This window comes from Chiloscyllium plagiosum, unplaced genomic scaffold (assembly GCF_037043375.1).
Source record: "Chiloscyllium plagiosum isolate Xiang-an unplaced genomic scaffold, Cpla_swu_hap1 HiC_scaffold_5, whole genome shotgun sequence".
Lineage (NCBI taxonomy): Eukaryota > Metazoa > Chordata > Chondrichthyes > Orectolobiformes > Hemiscylliidae > Chiloscyllium > Chiloscyllium plagiosum.
The window spans coordinates 97,484,250-97,506,091 of record NW_028270143.1 but is presented as its reverse complement, the minus strand read 5'-3'; the positions used below and the strand labels follow the sequence as shown (position 1 = coordinate 97,506,091).

Genomic DNA, 21,842 nt, shown 5'->3' with positions numbered 1-21,842 from the left:
AATCAGCAAGGACATGGGCAGGCATAGAGCACCAAGACGACCTACCATGTGGAAGCATAGTGTGAAATAGGATGGATACTGGAGCATAGGAAAGAACTGGAATAAAGAGTAGCTTAGTACTCCTTTACCACTGAAAAGGCATACACATCCTCAGGAGTGCAATGGTAGTTGAGTGGACTGGTTCCTGGGTAACTGCAATGCCCTATGTGGAGAGATTGGGTAGACGTAGAGTCAGAGAGATGTACAGCATGGAAACAGACCCTTCGGTCCAACCCATCCATGCCAACCAGATATCCCAACCCAATCTAGTCCCATCTGTCAGCACCCAGCCCATATCCCTCCAAACCCTTCATATTCATGTACCCATCCAAATGCCTTTTAAATGTTGCAATTGTTCCAGCCTCCATCACTTCCTCTGGCAGCTCATTCCATACACGTACTACCCTCAGTGTGAAAAGGTTGTGCCTTAGGTCCCTTTTATATCTTTCCCCTTTCACCCTAAACATATTCCCTCTAGTTCTGGACTCTCTCACCCCAGGGAAAAGACTTTGTCTATTTATCCTATCCATGCCCCTCATAATTCTGTAAACCTCTATAAGGTCACCTCTCAGCCTCCAACGCTGCAGGAAAAACAGCCCCAGCCTGTTCACCCTGTCCCTGTAGCTCAGATCCTCCAACCCTGGCAACATCCTTGTAAATCTTTTCTGAACCCTTTCAAGTTTCACAACATCTTTCTGATAGGAAGGAGAGCGGAATTGCACGCAATATTCCAACAGTGGCCCAACCAATGTCCTTTACAGCTGCAACATGACCTCACAACTCCTGTACTCAGTACTCTGACCAATAAAGGAAAGCATACCAAACGCCTTCTTCACTATCCTATCTATCTGCGACTCCACTTTCAAGGAGCTATGAGCCTGCACTCCAAGGTCTCTTTGTTCAGCAACACTCCCTAGGACCTTACAATTAAGCGTATAAGTCCTGCAAAGATTTGCTTTCCCAAAATGCAGCACCTCGCATTTATCTGAATTAAACTCCATCTGTCACTTCTCAGCCCATTGGCCCATCTGGTCAAGATCCCTTTGTAATCTGAGGTAACCCTCTTCGCTGTCCACTACACCTCCAATTTTGGTGTCATCTGCAAACTTACTAACTGTACCTCTTATGCTCGCATCCAAATCATTTATGTAAATGACAAAAAGTAGAGGGCCCAGCACCAATCCTTGTGGCACTCCACTGGTCACAGGCCTCCAATCTGAAAAACAATCCTCCACCACCACCCTCTGTCTTCTACCTTTGAGCCAGTTCTGTATCCAAATGGCTAGTTCTCCCTGTGTTCCATGAGATCTAACCTTGCTAATCAGTCTCCCATGGGGAACCTTGTCAAACACCTTACCTGCGACTCCACTTTCAAGGAGTTATGAACCTGCACTCCAAGGTCTCTTTGTTCAGCAACACTCTCTAAGACCTTACCATTAAATGTACATGTCCTGTTAAGGTTTGCTTTCCCAAAATGCAGCACCTCTCATTTATCTGAATTAAACTCCGTCTGTCACTTCTCGGCCCATTGGCGCATCTGATCAAGGTCCTGTTGTAATCTGAGGTAACCTTCTTTGCTGTCCACTATACCTCCAATTTTGGTGTCATCTGCAAACTTACTAACTGTACCTCTTATGCTCTCATCCAAATCATTTTGTCAAGAATGAGAGGTGATCTTTTCAAAGCATATAAAATTCTTGCAGGGGGATTGATCGGGCAGATGCAAAGAAAATGTTTTCCCTGGTTAAAGTAATTATAACACTGGGTCAGAGTCTTAGAAGATGGGATTGGCCATTTAAGACCAAGATGAGAATCATTTTCACTCAACAGTTCGAGAATCATTGAAATTCTTTGTCTTCAAGTACTTTTAAGTGTATTCAAGACCCAAATTGATAATTTTTTGTGAACCAAGGGAGTTAAGAAATAAGCAGGTAGCAGGAAAGGTTGTGCTGAAGTAGAAGGTTCACTGTGATCCTATTTCATGTTGGAGCAGACTATAAGGGTCAAATTAGCCTCCTTTTGCTTTTATTTCAAACGTTCAATTGTGGTTAGGCTATGGCGTGACATTGTTTGGGAGGTGGAAGGAGATCATCCTTATGACCAGGCTTACAGGGTCAGAAGAAAGATGCAATATACTGTATCTGGAAAGAAACAAACTGTACTGGAATCAACGTAAAATACATCTGTTCAATTCCTGCTGCACATGATGAATGCTAGGATAATGGATATACTTGACAAGAAAAAGGGTGAACAAGTTACGAGATTGCAACTCATTCTGTAATTTTAGCACTTTCTATTCATGATTGTTGTTTTTATGAAGAAATCGACAACACTTCAAGCAAATTGCCAGTTGACCCTGTGGCTGCTTCTTGATCCAATTAGACTCATTCCCCTGTTCTTCACATATAGTCCAATTAATCTTTCTGTTCTCAGTATAGTGATGAGAAGGGAATAAGCTAAAATCTTTTGGCTTTTCTTTTTTCTCTCCAACTCTCACGTGTACATGCGTACACTCCTCATTGTAAAGGGCATTTTGCCATCACACTGAGTGGGAAGTCTTCAGGTTGAAATTCCTGCTGCTGAAATAGCTATGGTATAGTAGGCTATTAATGGTATTATACTGCCTAGAGGCAAAGAGCAGTATTATGTACTATACGTCAATTTTATAATTATCAAGGCATTTTGAACATTCTTTTCTTTACAGTTAGTGAATCGTTCCTTTTCCATTCGCGTTGTCAAAGTTTTCTTTTCAAAAGATTCTCTGATTTATTGGCAATGACCTCTGTTAAGTAATAGATTATAATTTTGAAAATTCCTTGCGTTATATGTGACATGGATTTGAGGGCATGACTTGTGAAAACTGTTGTCAGGATTTTATTTTACAACATTTACCTGTGCTTCATGCTGAAATACTTTTGTTTACCAACATTTTATTTGTGATTTAGCAGTCCCTCATAGCGATAGATTAGTTTTAACATAAAACATCAGATTGAAGATATGGTGGTTTCCAAAGTCTCTGCATTCTTGAATTGCCAGAAAGGTTTCTTTGTAAAAGCAACAACCAAGTATAGAAATTGCTGAAACTACAGACCAGTTGTAATCTTGGACTTTGTTAATCTTTCTTCCCTTCAAGTACATCCCTGATTTCTGGCATTCATCATGTGTGGTAGAAAAAGAACAGATGTATTTTGATTCTAAAACTGTGTTTATCCACCTTCTTTGGGGGATCCAAAAGGCAGTGTTCTGTTGTACCATGCCATAGCCCCTGTCTATGACCACCCAACTGCAGCATTACCCAGCTTATTTATGTAATCCATCATTGCTTTTACTGTATTCTGGGAGTATAAGATCATAACCCAAATGACTGTCCCTGTAGAATACTGTGAGAAATATAAACATGTTCTTGCACTTAAAGTTCACGTTCCTGGGAAACTGCGGTTTCTGTACTCCTTGCAATGTTTACTTGGACTTTGGGAAAACTGGTGCCATTTAACTGAGACCAGACTTTAATGAGGTTACAATTAATGGTTCAATTAGCCAATGGACAGATATTTCAATCAGTAACCAAACACTGGGGTAATGTCAAAGGTCATTTTTAACCTACTTTTCAGCATTTTAATTTATATCTTGTGTGATAAATGTCAAACTAGCTTTTTAAAGAAATCAAACAAGCGCTGCAGTCCTGGCATTGCTTTATTGTCTTGTTTATGAACAGCAATAGTGCAGCACTGCTGACTTGTCATATTCTATGACTGTGCTAAAATGCTCCTATCGTTCTTCAAAGCAATAAATCTCTAGCCATCCACAAATGAATATAGTGAACATTATCTGAATTATGTGTGAACATCCCTGAGGAGTCATATGCCAGAGATGAATAATCAAATATCCAGACTTGGTCCTCAGCTACCAAAGCAAACTTAATTAACAACTTTGTATCTTGACCTCCAAGGCTCCTCGACCAGGGATGTTGGGCCTTCATTAGGACTGAAGAAATCAAGCTCGCTAGAAAGCCTGCAGACAGCAGTTGCTGAAGTAACTTTGAATAGTGATATTCCTTTCCATCGCCCACGACCACGAATCATCAGAGGGCGGGGTTGCAATGAGAGTTTCCGGGCTGCCATTGACAAGTCGTACGACAAACCCGCAGAAGAAGAGGATGATGATGAAGGGATGGAAACATGTACGTAATCTAATTGAATACAATAATTTATTCTAGTTGCAAACCCTTCAGAATGGAATTAATTGCGGACGTGTTATGTCTATTGGTACTTAGTTACATGCTCAAACAAATTTTACAAAGAATGTTTTGAACTTCAGTGGAGGGCAACAAAGGATTTTAAGGTGAATTTAGTTGCTATCTTAATTGTTGTAACATTGTGTAGTACACACAATTTTGTTTATAATGCGTGCATAAATTATTTGTTGAAGAGTTACTGAGCCCAGTTTTTATTTGTTAGCTTCCTGTTTCTCACTTTACAAAAGCTAGTAGTTGATAATTGCAAATCCAAAATGGGGTGCGGGTATATCCACCTGATGCGTTTTCCAGGTGGTTTGCAGTTGGGTGAACAGGATATCTTGTTTTAAATGGGAAACTACTTAATTATTCAAATCTGGGTTGTTTGCAAGCCCTTGATTTCTCAGGTACAAATGCTTAGGTCAGCTATGCTCCACTCGTTGGTAGCAGGTATTGAACAGGGTAAAAACAATGACTGCAGATGCTGGAAACCAGATTTTGGATTAGTGGTGCTGGAAGAGCACAGCAGTTCAGGCAGCATCCGAGGAGCAGTAAAATCGACATTTCGGGCAAAAGCGCTTCATCAGGACTACAGGCATAGAGCCTGAAGGGTGGAGAGATAAGTGAGAGGAGGGTGGGGGTGGGGAGAAAGTAGCATAGAGTTGCAGTGGGAGAGGGACTCCCTGAGATTCTTGTAGAGAGAGGAGGAAAACTTCTTCAAGGCAGGCATCCTTGCAAGAGGATTCTAATGTTCAAAGAGAGGCAGAAATGTTTATTTGGGAGAAGTGTCTTTCCTACAGAGATTAGTTGAAATGTGGAACTGGCAGGTAACATGGATCCATTTGAGGTTAAGTGGGTAATTACATGATGGCAAAAAGAATCGATGGTTATGCTGATGTGATGAAATGCAGTGAGAAGAGAGAGGGTCATAAGGAACATAAAACACCATCAAAGAACACTTGGGCTGAATGGCCTACCTCTGGGCTGTAAATAATATGTAATTTGTATTGAGTGATGAAGAGTAAGTTGAAGAAGCCCACAACTTGTCAATGCCATTAAAAAGAAGCCAGAGTTGAAAATGGTTCCAGATTCCCATTGTTGGCTTTGAGTTGGGAATGTGGAATGTCTGCCTATTTCATAACTAGTTGAAGCAAGTATTAAAAATTTATCCTCATTGTCTCTGATTTGATGCATTTTGGCAGTGTACTAAGCACAACCTTTTTCCAAAAATTGTTTGCATTGTTGTTTTATTGAGCAGCATTTTTCCTTTGACTTTGCAATTTTAAATTGTGTGTGGAAGCTTCATTCAAGAGTTATTTGCAGAATGGTTAGTTACAAATATTTTTTGATGCAAATGGATGTGATTAAGCAAATTGGCAATGTTTATATCAAATTAGTAAATGTATTTCTTTCACTGAAGGTGCAATTTAGTGACAGGAATCATCATGTCCAGAGTAACTCTTGATGTCACTTTATACTGTTGTAGGGAAGTGCCTCTGGATTGTGGCCAGTTGGCAATCCTTCTGAAAGTGGAGCAAGATTATATTACATGGTTACTCATTATAATGAGAAAAGGGCACTGTTATGGTTTTATGATGCATTATGGTCAGTTTTAACTTTGTTTCTAGCCAACCATATATAGAATGTCACACAATGTAATTTCACCCTTGCAGTGTGTTCTGAATGTCTAAAAATTATTAACGGAAAGGTAGGCTAAGAACTTTGTTGATGGCTTGGACACACACAGTATAATTTCCTCTTTCAATTCTCAAGTGTGGATTAAATGCATTCTATGGATAACAACACCTGTCAGTTAGTTTTGCAAAATGGATTTTGTTTTCAAGACTTGCTCTGTTGTAACTTCTGAGTAGGTAGCAGTGAAGTTGCCTAAATCTTTCAGTCATTTCCATTGGAAAATCCTTCCCCTGACTTGAATTTTGTCACCCAGGTAAATTTAATACAAAAAAATGAATCATGCAAGCTAAATGCTAAAATAAAATTTCTTGAGGTTGGTTTTCATTTGGAAAACATTGGTATCTAACAGGGTTTGAGGGGAAAAGGCATGTGTTTCAGTAAGCAGATTTTGCACTCTTAAGTACATGCCAAGCTTTCACAAGGTGATACATCTAACTGGTAGTTCAGAAAACTGGAGCCTCCAAAAGTCCAATTCATTTGATTCTAACAACCGTCTACATTGTGTATTAAAAAACAGTCTGAATTTAAAGAAAGGAAGAACCAACAAAATTTAACTCTTAGTGAGCACCACCAGTCATCAATTTGAGTATAAATCATGCTACTATTCGTTTTGAGAATCAACACTTCATTCCTTATATTAGCAATGACAATAGTTGTAGTTACCAGCAAAATTATTGAATCCAAGTAAGAGAAGTGTTTGCCCTGTACATATCGAGAGTCCCAGGAGAATTGAGATTACAATTTATCATTTGTTACTTGAGAGCAAATCATTAGGATCAAGAAACATTAGTGGGATTTTGAATCATTATGTTCTCATTTTGCATGTTCCACAATGTATATTAGCTGAAGCTTAAACCTAATTGTCTCTGTTTATAGCCTATGGCAGGAGGGACCTGCATTTGTTTTGGTATTCATAAGAATAACTTATACGAAAGGGAGAAAAATTCAGTTTTCATGAACAATAACATGCTGCTTATACATGAATTTCACATAACACAGATTACATTAATGATTAAATTTCCATCGGTTTTATTCTTACACCAGCAAGGAATTCAGTAACAGTTTGATAGTGCCCCTAGAAATGGTACAGTTCATGTCGATAATTAGGCTTTTTTGTATCCATTTGATTTATTCCACTCAAAGATGTTCCTTTGACATTGTGCTCCGCTCTGCTTCAGAGCTATTACAGTTACGTTGGCATTATTTAAGTATGCCTTTGATAGATTTGCCAGCTCTTTACAATTTTCTCATTTTTAAAATTTCAGACACAGTCCTGCAAGTTGCAAAAAACTGGGATTTTTTTGAGTTGGTTCCTCCTCTTTAGATTCAACTAATTTCAGTTCCTTTGAATGTTAAGTGCCTACTGTTAGTAAAATAATGGTGGCTTGAATTGTTTGCATTATATCTCCCTCCAAATAAGTCAAAGCTTTGTGTGAACTTTTGAAATGAAACCCAGAGACATATTGGATGAAGTGGCCTGAGTTATGATCTTGGTGCTTGAATTTCTTTGTAAGCTAACAGCATGCAAGCTTTATAACCTTGCTGTGTTATTTCTTAGAAAAGGCACATTGCACTTCACAAAATGGACAGTTGAAAAGTTCGCCAAAGAAATGGGTTTGTGTGAGTTTTAAAAAGGGGAGAAATAGTCTAAGGAAAAGGGCTTACATGAGACAATTCCACAGCTAATGACAAGGACGGCTGAAGGCTTGTACTATAGCGCAGTGAGAAGATGCAGCAGGTGACTTCTGATGACGTCTGTTAGAACCAGTGAAGATAGAGGCCTGGGAAAAGGAAGCACAGTGGGTTAAGAGAGTTAATGGATCTAAGGATGAGGACTTATTTCAGATTTTATATTTATGGATTGGCTTTCAATCTTGGTTAGTGAGAATTCTCTGTTAGATAAGTGGGACTTGACTGAGATATTTGCAGAGGAACTTTGGACAAACTGGAGATTATGGTCAATGGGTGGCCAGAAGGGAGAGTGTTCAAGTAGTTCAGGTGACCAGAGAAAGCACAATGAATGAATGAATCTCTGACTGAAAGGACAACACTTACAAATATGAAAATAAAGTGGTTCATTCTGTTCAGCTTGTTCTTATCAGCCACGTCTTTTTCAAAACCCAGTCTGACTTTCTTTAAATCCTTCCCAAACATAATTCTGTCTGCCTCTTGGTTAATCTGAAATTGATCTCATTCCCTTTTGAATGCTTCAGTGAATTGGAATTTACTGTTTCTGATGGCAGTCTATTCCAGCGTTTCATGGCTGAGCATCTTGAAGTGATATACACACACCACATTTACCTCGTAATTTTCTCATTTTATGTAGCAACTGTAATTGCTCACAGTGGTATAACAGCATTACACCCAGATAAAATTACTCAGTTCTTTAATGACATTTTCAAGACTATGATTGTGCCCCTCCCTTTACTGCAAGGTGAGTCCCTTCCAATTTTTGCCTCATACATATCCCTGATTTTTATCACTTTACCATTGAGGTTTTGCTTCAATGACAGAGGTGTTAAACTCTTTCCTTCCCAAAGGCAGTTCAACTCATTTTTAAGATGCTCCTTCCTTTTTGATCAAGGCTTTGGTCAGCTGTTTAACTAACTTTGGTCCAAATGTCTGGGTACTGATTTTGTGAAGCATTTGGAATTTTTGATTATGTCAAACACAGGTTGCTGTGGAAGAGTCATCTTCCTTGGACTTTCCTGACAATTAAAATGCAAAGCTTTTGACTACGTTGTTACCCTTTGCTAGTTTTTATATTATGCCAAGACCGATGATGGCAGCAGTACTTGATATGTGGATCTTGCACTGCTGACTTGGGTTGTGACATTAACCTAACTAATTGGGGCTGGCTCAGGTTGGGAAGAATCCAAGAATGTGGATTGTTCTGGCAGTTGGCTTTAGCATCTTGAGCAAATTTATTTTCAGGTAGCAACTGATTGGAATCCACCTGTGAATTGGGATCCATTGCCACAAGCATCAACATTAATGTAATATCAGAGCAACTCCTCAGACTCTTTTTCCCTCACATTTGTGTTCACTTAAGCAAAATAGTTTCTACAGAGAAATTCTCCAACTAATGTCCACTACCAGAAAGTCACAGTAAGGATGTGCCCCAGACCATGAGTAAACTTGCAACTTTAGTGGTGGAAAAAAAAAGTTTGCATTTTTACCTACGTTAGCAAAGCAAGATCCAACAAGCAGAGTGTGTTTCATGATGGTGTTTGAAAGGTACATATTATCATATCTCCCAAAGAACTTCTGACACCTGTTCATTTAGTGCTATGTTATTTACTTTTGACCACCTCTCTCCTCCCCCACCAACAACTGGTTCTCAGTTTAATTGTCCAACAATGAATTTGGTGAAACAAATGATAGCAAGATTTCCCACCTTTGATTATTATACTGTGGTACCTATAGCACATTGCGTCTTGTAGTTGATGAATAATCCAAAATTGGGTACAACTGGGACTGGACTGGGTGAGGTAGAAGAGAGTAACAAAACTGAATGGCGGAAAGAAAGAAATGGCATCATCAACAATAGATCCTAAAAACATCTAATATTGTTGGTGTAATTTCAGTGATGTCAATCATTAATACCTATTATCTGCAAATTAAACTTGATGCCAGTAATAAATTTCTGTTTTAACTCGCAGTGGAAGAAGATACCGAGGAAAGTTCCAGATCAGGCAGAGAATCTGTTTCAACAGCCAGTGATCAGCCATCACTCGCTGGTGGACATCTGACAGGGACAATGGAGAAACAGGTGAATGGCTCCAGAAGCAAGGAGGACAGAAAGAAGGAGAAGACTGGCAAAGAAAGAGAAAAAAAGAAAGACAAAGAGAAGGAGAAAGAAAAAGACAAAGAGAAGAGTAAAGTCAAGAAAGGGATGTTGAAAGGTCTTGGTGACATGTTCAGGTAAATGCCCTTTTTCTTAATAATATGGCAATGTGAATCGATGCTTTTTACAACCAGCATTTATCCCTAATTGACATGTTTAATGGGGATATTAAGGAACTAAAGAAATTGAGTGTTTCACACTGTACAATGTGTACAGCAATACTAATGCAAATACAATTGATCACTGCTGTTGTGGCATCACTTTATGTTAGCGTTAGGGGGAAGCTGCTCAAATAATATTTTAAATTATAGACCAATTAACAGTCTATGACTAGGTTTGTCTAATACCTGCTAAAAGCTGACCTCTGCAAATGAGCCTTGCCAGAATGTCGTTCGTGATTTTATGAGCACAGAAGCAGAAGTAGACCACTCAGCCCCTCAAGCTTGCCCTGCCATTCAATAAGATCATGGCTAATTTGTGTCTATTTTGGATTCTGCATTCCCATTCAACCCTAATAATTTTCAAATCTCTAGTCAAGTATGAATCTTCTCTACTTCTACCTTTAAAATTGTTTAATGATGCCCCTCCCCCCTTCACTGGCTTCTGAAGCAGATTTGGAGAAAATCTTTCCTGTCTGACTGACTTGTACTTCTCTTTCTCTGTTGAGATACATTTGTAAGTGTATTCATGTTGCAATACATCTAAGAGGCAAGAAATTAGACATGTTACCAATGTTACATTCAAAATCACCACAATGTATTTAGATGATCTGTAAATAGCCCTGCAATGAATAAAACAGATGCCAGTTTTTCTAGAATGTTAGTTTGGAAATAGACTTTTTTTTGATTTACATTATGAGTGCAATTCTTTAGAAATCGCAAGTGGATTTAGATTAATTCTCAGAGATTCATTAGGACAGCATTACATACATGTGATAAGTCCCAGTGCTTTATAAGATTTAAATTTTTCTGATGTGAAATTTCTGGCTGACTAACTTCTGTTTACCATAGGAGAATTCTTGCTTGTAGTTTGTCATTTATTTAAACAGGTATAAGCAATGCACCAAGTGAATCAGCGGTCATATTAAAATTGCACAATTAATAATCTTTGTTGTTTCATATGAAAAATGATTTGGTTTTTCACTGCTTTTGCAAAATGTAAGTTTTTCTCCTCCTGCGGACTCTAGATAGTCCAACAGCATGTCTGTGATCTAAATAATTATGTGATAAATGCTTTATTTAGGCAAATAGTGACTTTTTAAAAAAAAAAGTAATTTCTCAAGATGGCTTCCAATGACAGAATTGCTGTAACTGATACTTTCAGCTTAGAGCCTGTGGTCTGCCCAGGGACTTCTTATATAACGATTGAATCTGACAGCTTTTTTACGTGCACCTACATAATGTGCTGAAGTAAGTCTTCGTTCCTCAATTAAAATTGCAGGTTTTTGTAGTCGGATCTTCATTAAGTCATGGTATAAGTAGCGAAATCCCAGTAGAGGAAGCATGTTACAGTGCTCCCACTTTAGCTCAGAATCATTATTGAGAGCCTCCCAGATGGATTTGCTGGAAGACATGAAGGTATAAACTTTAGAAATGATTATGCTGTTATTTTGCCATTATGATGAATTTTCAGGAAGCCGTGGAATGAAGCAAACTCAGGGGGATTGAAATTAATTGCAACCAAAAAGAAAAGCTGTATTCGGCATTTTAAAAACATTGCCAGAACACCTGTACTTACCCCATTATTTTCAGAAGACAAGTGATTGAAGTTCTCAAGTGAGATGCTGTGAGCACATTAAAGCTTTTATAACCTAATCTCTTCAGTGGCCAAGGGCAGTGATCAATTGTCATAATGTGCATATTGCCACAAAATGGCTGCTATCAGTTTGAACTAAGAATTGGGATCAAGGCTAGATGTTAATCTTTTAACAGTCTGAAAAAACATTTGTTCCTACTCTTGTCATTTATTTTCCATTTGCAATTTTGTGAAAGCTTTATGACCTCCCATACTGCCCCACCCCAAAATATAATTAAAGCAGTGTTTGTAGGACATAATTGTGGCCTTGATGGAATGAGGGGAGGCTGCCTTGAAAGAAAATTGACTGATTGACTTCACAGTATGGCATCAGTGCACAGTCTATGTCTCTGAATCTTGCCAAGGGTAGAATTTCCGGGAACAGCTGCAATAAACCACAACAACAGCATTTAAAGTAGAATGAAATATTTAACTTACTTTTTCCATTTAGTCATCTTGGGGGTCAATTGAAAAGAAAGCTCTGGATTGTTATGCTTTGCATGTACGGCAAGAGTCCAATTGTTTTGGCACTAAGACTTTTTGTACAGTTATAAAATAACCTGGTCCTACCCATTGACAGCTATTCCTGTTGAGATTCTACTGTGCCTAGTTAAAGTGGGTCATTCTTGCAAAGTATCTATTATGCATGCATGGAACTTTGATGCATACTGAGGGAGCGCAGGCCTTTACTGTCGGTAACTGTTGGGAACTCAAAAGATGCTGTTCACTTGCACTGCTATATTATTTTATTATTTGCAGTTAAAAATCACACAGCATCAGGTTATAGTCCAACAGGTTTATTTGGACTCTAACCTGATGTTGTGTGATTTTTAACTTTGTCCACCCCAATCCAACACCGGCACCTTCTCATCATTATTATTTGTGAAGAGCTCAGAACTAATTGATGTGAGAACATGTACCCAGGATGTCTTACCTGCTGCTGCACTGCAGTCAGGCACTGAGCAAAAATGCATCAGTTCACCAGTGAAGGGGGAAAGCAAGACATAATCTTGGTGAAGCTCCAGTGCTTTTAGTTCAAAAGATTTGTTTAGGAGCACAAGATGTAGGTGCCACACCAGATTATTTGGCCCTTCAAGCTTTCCTTGCCATTGAAGACGTTCTGTTTGCAGTCACAGTACTTCTTTCCTGTCTACCTCTCATAACTCTTATGTATTAAATATCTGTCTTGAAGAACTTCAAAAACCTAGTCTCCACTGGGAAGAGAAGCACAGACTAATGACCCACGGAGAGAAAAATATTCTCCTCATTTCCATGTTAAAAGCGAGATTTAGAGTCGTAGAGTTATACAACACAGAAACAGATCCTTTGGTCCAACACATCCATACTGACTAGATATCTTAAATTAATCCAGTCCGATTTGCCAGCATTTGGCCCATATCCCTCTAAACCCTTCCTCTTCGTATACCATACAGATGTTTTTTTAAATGTTGTAACTGTACCAGCCTCTACCACTTCCTCTGGCAGCTCATTCCGTACAAGCACCATGCTCTGCGTGAAAGAGTTGCCCCTTAGGTCCCTTTTAAATCTTTCCCTGCTCATATTAAACCTATGCCCTACCCAGGGAAAAAGACCTTGGCTATTCACCCTATCCATGCCCCTCATGATTTTATAAACCTCTATAGGTTACCCCTCAGCTTCCAACACTCCAGAGAAAATAAGCCCCAGCCTATTCATTCTCACCCAACAGCTCAAAACCTCCAATCCCAGCAACATTTTTCTGAATCATTTCTGAACTCTCAAATTTAACAACGTCATTCCTATTCGCAGGGAGGCCAGAATTTAATGCAGTATTCTAAAAGTGGCCTCACCAATGAGCTGTATAGCCATATTATGACATCCGAACTCCTATAATCAGTGTTCTGACCAATTAAGTAAGCATACTAAATGCTTTCTTCACCATCCTGTCTATTTGTCACTTCACTTTCAAGGAACCATGCACCTGCACACATCAGTCTCTTTGTTCGGCAACATTGCCCAGAGCCCTACCATTAACTGTATAAGTTCTGCCTTTGTTTGCTTTACCAAAAGGCAACAGCTTACATTTATGTAAGTTAAACTCCATCTGCAATTCCTCAGTCCGTTGGGTCATCTAATCAAGGTCCTGTTGGATTCTGAGATAATCTTCCTCAGTGTCCACTACACCACCAATTTTGGTGTCATCTGCAAACTTGCTAACTATTCCTCCTATATTTCACATTCAAATCATTTATATAAGTGATGAAAAGCAATGATCTAGCACCGATCCTTGAAGCACACAGCTGGCCACAGGCCTCCAGTAAGACAAAAAACCCTCAAACACCACCCTCTTATTTCCAACAGTCAAGCAAATTTTGTATCCAATTTGCTAGGTACCCATGCATTCTATGTGATCTGACTTTGCTAACAAGTCTACCATGTGGAACCTTGTTTAAGGCCTTGCTGATGTTCATACAGACAATATCTACCATTCTGCCTTCATCAATCTTTTTTGTCACCTCTACAAAAAACTCTTATCAAGCTAGTGAGACACAATTTCCCACACAAAAAGCCCTGTAGACTATCCCTAATCTGTCCTTGCCTTTCAAAATGCATGGAAATCCTGTCCCTCAGAATCCCCTCCAACAATTTACCCCTCACTGCTGTCAGGCTCACCAATAAACTTTTCCTTACCGCGTTTCTTAAACAGTGGTATCATGTTGGCCAACCTCCAGTCTTCCAACACCTCAGCCGTGGCTTTTAATGATACAAACATCTCAGCAAAGGGCCTGCCAATCTCTTGCTTCTCACAAAGTTCTGGGATATACCTGATCTGGTCCCGAGGATTTATCTACCTTTGTGTTTTGAGACCTCCAGCACCTCCTCTGTAATATGGACACTTTTCAAGAGCACTATTTATTTCCCCAAGTTCCCCACCTTTCTTATCCTTCTCCACAGGAAACACTGACGTAAAATATTTGTTTAGTATCTCACCTATTTCCTGTGGTTCCACACATTAGATGGCCTCGTTGATATTTAATGGATCCTATTCTCTCCCCAGCTATTTTGCCTCTAATGTATTTGTAGAAAACTCCCAATTCTGGTCTCTCTTACATGGGGATGTATGCTCTCTGTATCTATCCTCAGCAGCTTATATGTTTCGGTACAGTCACCTCCCATTTTTCTAAACTCCTATAGGCACAGGCTCAACCTGTTTGACTTTTCTTCAGAAGATATGCCCTTCATTCCAGGAGTGTTGTATGGATAATTTCCAAACTGCCACTAATGTAATTATGTCTTCTGTCAAATAAGAGCAAAGTTATACATAGTATTCCATATGTAGTCACACCAAAGTAGTGTACAGTTGCAGTAAAATTTCCTACTTCTGTATAATATTGCTCAGGCAATAGCTACAACATTCCATTTGCAAATCATCAGGAAGGTAAACTAGTGTGTTGTGATTCGTGTACTAAATGCTCCCCCCCACACTCTGAGTTCACCCCACTGATAGATTCCCCTTTATCTATGTTGCTTGTTACTATTTAAAAGAACTCTTCAATCAAAATTCAATTAATCTTTCACAAAGCCAATAAGATTCTGTCTGATCACATTATGTATTTCTATGTATCCTGCTATAACTGCCTTTTAAAATGGATTCCAGCAACTTCCCAATGCCTCATGTAGGCTGACTTGGTCAATAGTTTCTGTCTCCATCCTTTGCTGAATAAGATATTACATTACTTATTTTCCAATACCCTGGGTCCCTTCCAGAATATCAAGATTCATTCCAAAGTTCTGAGAGCTAGAAGAGATAACAAGTAGGCTGAAAGTGTATTGAATTTCCCTGTGAATATGTAAAGTCACGATAACTGTTCTAGTTGAAACCCGATTGCTAAGTTTTACTGGATAGATCCACAAAACTTTCCTTGTGATTACGTATTAAAATTGATTTATTTGTAATTCAGACTTAATAACATAGTGCCGTTTTAAGTGTTCTCGGACAACTGCTTCTTCCCCACTGTTGTTAGAATTTTGAATGGACCTCTCAAAAGTTAATGTTGAGAGTGGGGTGCTGGAAAAACACAGCAGGTCAGGCAGCATCCAAGGAGCAGGAGAATCGACATTTCGGGCAAAAACTCTTCATCAGGAATTCCTGATGAAGGGCTTTTGCCCGAAACATCAACTCTCCTGCTTCTCGGATGCTGCCTGACCTGCTGTGCTTTTCCAGCACCCCACTCTCGACTCTAATCTCCAGCACCTGCAGTCCTTACTTACGCCCTCTCAAATGTTAATGTTGATCTCTCTCTTTACACCATCTCTGCGGCTATAACACTGTGTTCTTTCACTTTGTATGGTACGATCTGCCTATATTGCATGCAAATCAACACCTTCCACTGTATCTCAGTACATGTAGCAAAAATCGATCTATCAATCAATCAATCCCAATGTTATGAGAAGCCTCAATTGGTGATCATGGAAGTATTTCATTGAAAAGGCATTGACAAATTACTAACCTCAAAGATAGGTCAAGATAGTGCATTTTGTGCCTGCATTTCACTTTATTCTGTCGTGATTGTGTTACAGTCAACTGTTCAGTCTGTTCCAGCCGTAACAACTTGAAACAGTTGATTACTTTGATGTATAAACCAGGATATAGTTGTGAGTTAATAATCACATTTGTCATGGAGCAATTATGCCAGATGAAAGAAGCTGCTGAATGATGAGAAAAATAAATTGACTATAAAACACATTTAATTACAAAATAATATCATTATAGTCAGGGGAACATGGTGTTCATACAGGTTCATTAAAATTGTGCTACTGCTGCTTCTTCTGATTGGTCAATCCGACAAATATCTGTGGTGATGACCAAAGTTGCCAGCTTTGACTGGTTGCCGTGGAAATCGTGTTGAGCTGGACAATAAACTGGTTGCACAGAATACATTTTCTTTATTGTATTCTTTTGTTAATAAGAAATATTTGATGCACTCAGATTTGCAAGTGAAATGTTTTCATGAAGCATAGATTGAAAATGTGTATTTCATATGAAAAGTCAGCAGTTAATGGCGAAATATATGAAGTTAAAGAGATATTTATTTAATTGTGGCTATTATCTCAGCTATTAATAAATTCCATTATATTTATGATCGCAATAACATTAACATTGAACTTTTTCCAGTGAGATCCTGACAAAAGCAAGGTTCACAAAAGCCATGTTTCAAATGGGAATAGAATGTTTAGAAATGCACAATGTAGACTAATGGGTATTACACCATATGAGTACTAAATGGATACAATTGGACACTTGTGCACTGACAAATAAGGAAACATCAAAATGGATTCCAGTCAATTTATTTTTCTTTATTTTGCTGATAAATATAGCTGTGGAGGACTGCAGATTTGAATTGATATTGATGAGTTTGTCTTGTAGTTAGATGGACTGGTAAATAGGATGATTTCACTTTAAACACGGCTCTCCAATTAACTGGTTTATGCTGTACTTGAAGCAGCACTTCTAATTTGTATTGGAAAACCAGCCGTGCTTACTGAGAAGTTTACCTAGTCAGTTGTAAACTGAAGGTTTTGTCTTGAAAATAGATTTTAGCACTTCAGGACTCATATTGGGGTGAAACCTACATAAATGGATTTGTTTGAAGCATTTTCATTCCAGCTGTTAGATGATTGATGTTTTTCCTTTGTTTAAGACATCTTCTAAATTGCTCACAAAAGTGAAAGTGGGCTGAGGCAGAGGTGGTGGAGATTACACCTCTTCAAGATTCCCTTGTCCATGACTTGCTTCTTTTTGAAAACTTGAATACTTTTTGACACTTAGAAACTAATTTTTATTGCTCTTCAGTGTCCCTGACAACAATAAACCATGGAGTAGAGAGAGACTCCCTGAGATTCTCTCTCTACTCTATGCTACTCTCTCCCCACCCCCACCCTCCTCTAGCTTATCTCTCCATGCTTCAGGCTCTCTGCCTTTATTCCTGATGAAGGGCTTTTGCCCGAAACGTCGATTTTGCCTGTCCTCGGATGCTGCCTGAATTGCTGTGTTCTTCCAGCACCACTAATCCAGAATCTGGTTTCCAGCATCTGCAGTCATTATTTTTACCTCGTTGATTTTAACCCTACTGCGAATCCTCTTGCAAGGATGCCTGCCTTGAAGAAGTTTTCCTCCTCTCTCTACAAGAATCTCAGGGAGTCTCTCTCTACTCTATGCTACTCTCTCCCCACCCCCACCCTCCTCTAGCTTATCTCTCCATGCTTCAGGCTCTCTGCCTTTATTCCTGATGAAGGGCTTTTGCCCGAAACGTCGATTTTGCCTGTCCTCGGATGCTGCCTGAATTGCTGTGCTCTTCCAGCACCACTGATCCAGAATCTGGTTTCCAGCATCTGCAGTCATTGTTTTTACCTCAACAATAAACCATGGGCTCACATGGGGGACAGACTGAACAGATTCCAGTTCACTGAACAGCCTTAAGAAACTAGTTGGATTTTGACAGCTTTCTCGGCTATTTTCTCATGATAACACAAGTATCAAATTTATTGAAAACAATTTCACACTTTCTCATGGTAAGATTTAAACTTGTGACCTTTTGATTACAGATCTAATAGTATAATCACTGTTATATTCAAGAAACAACTCTATTCAATTAGATAGGAAACGCAAGAACTTGATTTTTGCTGTGAGTGGCAAGTAATTATCTTTTAATTCATTCATGGGATGGTGGCCTTCACTGGCTGAACCAACATTTATTGTGTGTCCCTGATTACCCTTGAGAAATGGTGAGAGCTGAGTTCTTGAACTGCTATAGTCCATGTCTCGAGGTACGCACACACTGCTGTTAGTGAGGGAGTTCCAGGATTTTGACTCAGTGACATTGAAGGAATGGCAATACATTTTCAAGTGAAATTGGTTGATTGTCTTGACTGAAAGTTTACAAGTAATAGACTTCCCACTTCTCTGCTGCCCTTTTCATTCTCAATGAAGTAGTTGTAGGTTAGTTATTATCGCATATATTTAGAAAGATATAGTGAAAAGTGTTTTGTTGCCACAATACAGCACATTTTGAGCTACAAAAAATATAACAAGAAATTAGACAAATAGTATTCACCTTCTGTATAAGGGGTCTACAAATGCAGCTCCAAGACTTTTGCAAGATCTCTGCAAGCTGGTCAGGCTTCACAATTCAGGCTCATGGCATCTAGGACTCCCTGCTTTAGGCACTGCCACGGCCACAGTCGAAGACCCGCTGAGTCAATGCTGTGGACCTACCATAGCAAGGAGTCGTCTTCCAGGCACCGCCGCTGCTGCAGCCAATGACCAACCGAGTCCTCGAATCCACACTGTGAGACTACTGCAGGCACGCTCCAGATACTAAGCACTGCTGCAGCCACTGACCCACTAACAGCCAGTAGTCCTCACTCCAGACACTGAGGCTGACGCCCCACCGATACTGCTCCAGTTTTTCCACTCTGTCAGAAGATGAGGGAAAGGAAGAAAAGAGAAAGAAAAAGGCAAAAAAGGAGAGAGAGGGAGAGAAAGGAACGGATGGGCTGCAGAACCCAGTCATGGTCCACTGTATCGGCGCTGCCATTTGGACATTAGGTTAAGAAGGTGCTAATGCTGGAGCCTTGATGAATTTCTGCTGCTACTGAGCAAAGGTGGTGGAGTGAATTTTGGATATGGTGCCAGTCCAGTGAGTCCTGGATGGTGTTAAGCTTTTTGAGTGTTAGGGTTGCACTGTTCCAGGCAGGTGGAGAGTATTCCATCAGACGCATGGCTTGTGTCTTATAGATGGGGTATGGGCTTTGGGGATTCAGGAGGTGAGCTACTCACTGCAGTATTCCTCACATCTGACCTGCTCTTGTAGCTACTATATTTACATGGCGAGTCCAATTCAGTTTCTGGTCAGTGATATTCCCCAAGATGTTGATAGTGGGACATTCTGTACTGGAACACTATTCAATTTCAAAGGGTAATGGTTACATTCTCGCTTATTGAAAATGCTTATTGCCTGGTATTTGTGTGGTACTACTTTGCAATCCACTCCTTGCTGCATTTGGACATGGACTGTTTCAGTATTGGAGGAGTCACGATGTTATGAAGGAGTGAAGGTTATTGATGAAGCCATTGAAGATGCTTAAGCCTAGCACAATACCTGAGGAATTCCTTTAGAAATTCCTGGAACTGAGAGCACAGACCTCCAACAGCCACAACTACACTGCTTTATATCAGCTCTGAATCCAAGCAGTGGAGTTTTCCTCCTGATACTCATTGATATCAGTTTTGCAAGAACTCCTCAATGGGACACTGAATCAAATGTGGCCTTGATGTCAAGAGTAGTCACTCTTCTCCTGATCCTGAAATTGAGTTCTTGTGCCTATGTTTGAACCAAGGTTGTAATGAGCTGAGTTGTCTTGTTGCAGCCAAACTGAACATTAACAAGCAGATTATTGCTGAGCAAGTGCTGTTTGACAGTACTATTGACGAGGAGAAAGTGAGGACTGCAGATGCTGGATATCAGTAGAGAGTGTAGTGCTGGAAAAGCACAGGAGGTCAAGCAGCATTCGAGGAGGAGGAGAATCGATGTTTCGGACAAAGGACCTTCATCAAGAATGAGGCTTGTCGGCCAGGGGGCTGAGAGATAAATGGGAGGGGAGTGGGGTTGGGGGGAAGGTAGCTGAGAATGCGATAGGTCGATGAAGGTGGGGGAGAAGGTGATAGGTCAGAGAGGAGGGTGGAGCGGATAGTTGGGAAAGGTGATGGACAGAGCTGAAAATGTGTTGCTGGAAAAGCGCAGGAGGTCAGGCAGCACCCAAGGAGCAGGAGAATCGACGTTTCGAGCATGAGCCCTTCTTCAGGAATGAGGAAAGGTGATGGACAGGTCAGGAGGGTGGTGCCAAGTTGGAGCATTGGGACTGGGATAATGTGGGGTAGGGGGAATGAGAAACTGGTGAAATCCACAGGGTCCCAATGCAGAATATAAGGCATTCTTCCTTCAGGGTGTCGGGTGGTAAGGGTTTGGTGATGGAGGAGGCCGAGGGCCTGCACATCCTTGACAGAATGAGAGGGGGTGGTTGAGGTTTTCAGCCATGGGGTGGTGGAATTGGTTGGTGCAGGTGTCCCAAAGATATTCTCCAAAATTATCCACAAGTTGGCGTCCTATCTCCCTGATGTAGAGGAGGCCACATCGGGTGCAATGGATACAGTCCATAATATTGGTGGAGGTGCAGGTAAATTTCTGAGAGATGTATTGTTGATGATCCCTTTCATCACTTTACTGATGACTTAGGCTAATAGAGCAGTAATTGGCTCAGTTGGATTTGGCCTGCTTTTTGTGTGCAGGACATATCTCGGAAATTTTGTATTTCTGCTAAGTGCCAGTGTTGTAACTATACTGGAAGAGTTTGGCTAGGGGATCAGCAAGTTCTGGAACACAAGTCTTCGGTACTATTCCCAGAATATTGTCAGGGCCCAAAGAGTTGCAGTCGTCAATGCCTCTGGCACTTCCTTAATATCGCATGGAGTCTGAAGACTAGCTGTGATGCTGGGGACCTCTGGATGAGGCCAGTGTGAGTCATCCAGTTGGTCTTTTGGCTGAAGTTTGTTGTGAGTCTGATCTTGTGTATTGGTGTCCTAGGCTCCCGCATCGTTGAGGATCAGGGAGATTTTTGTGGATTCTCCTCCTCCAGTAAATGGTTTAGTTCACCACCATTCATGACTTGATGTAGTGGGACTACAGACATTAGATCTGGCTTGTTCATTGTGGATTTGCTCAGCTCTGTGATAGACTTTTTAATGACTTTTAATCGTTAATGGAATGGAAAGGCAGCATAGTGGAGTTGAGAAAGTCAGCCATGCTCTCATTGATGCTGACTCTATGAGCTGATCATCCTCATCCTTATGGTCTCATGGTCATTCATTGTTGATTTCCAAGTAAATTATCCACAAAGATCTGATAATTCTGTCGCAAAGATTTCTGATGTTATTTAATTCTGGCAACAACTTTGATGCCAAACAGCAGGGATACCCTCAAACAGGCTAAGCAGCCATCGCATTGAAAAATCCTCAAACAGGCAATTTTTAAAAAGATATCAAGACAGATTATATTGTCAACTACATTTTATAATTTTACAACAAACAGAATAAGTATTGGGTCATAAATAAGAGATTAAAATAAAAGCTAAAATATAAAAATAATTTTTAAGATCTTTGGAATAGTCAGCCTAGAAGGGAAAATAATTTTGAGA

General features: G+C 39.9%; 1 protein-coding gene across 5 annotated transcripts in view; it reads left to right on the top strand.

Annotated features, from left to right (window-relative positions):
• pard3aa (par-3 family cell polarity regulator alpha, a) overlaps window positions 1–21,842 on the top strand; it is an 858,224-nt gene that overhangs the window by 652,250 nt on the left and 184,132 nt on the right. For all 5 annotated transcript variants that reach the window (XM_043690628.2, XM_043690626.2, XM_043690630.2 and 2 more), the window contains 2 exons: window positions 3,989–4,219; window positions 9,631–9,892. In XM_043690628.2, the coding sequence (XP_043546563.2) occupies window positions 3,989–4,219; window positions 9,631–9,892 (493 nt within the window). The remainder of the gene's footprint in view (window positions 1–3,988; window positions 4,220–9,630; window positions 9,893–21,842) is intronic.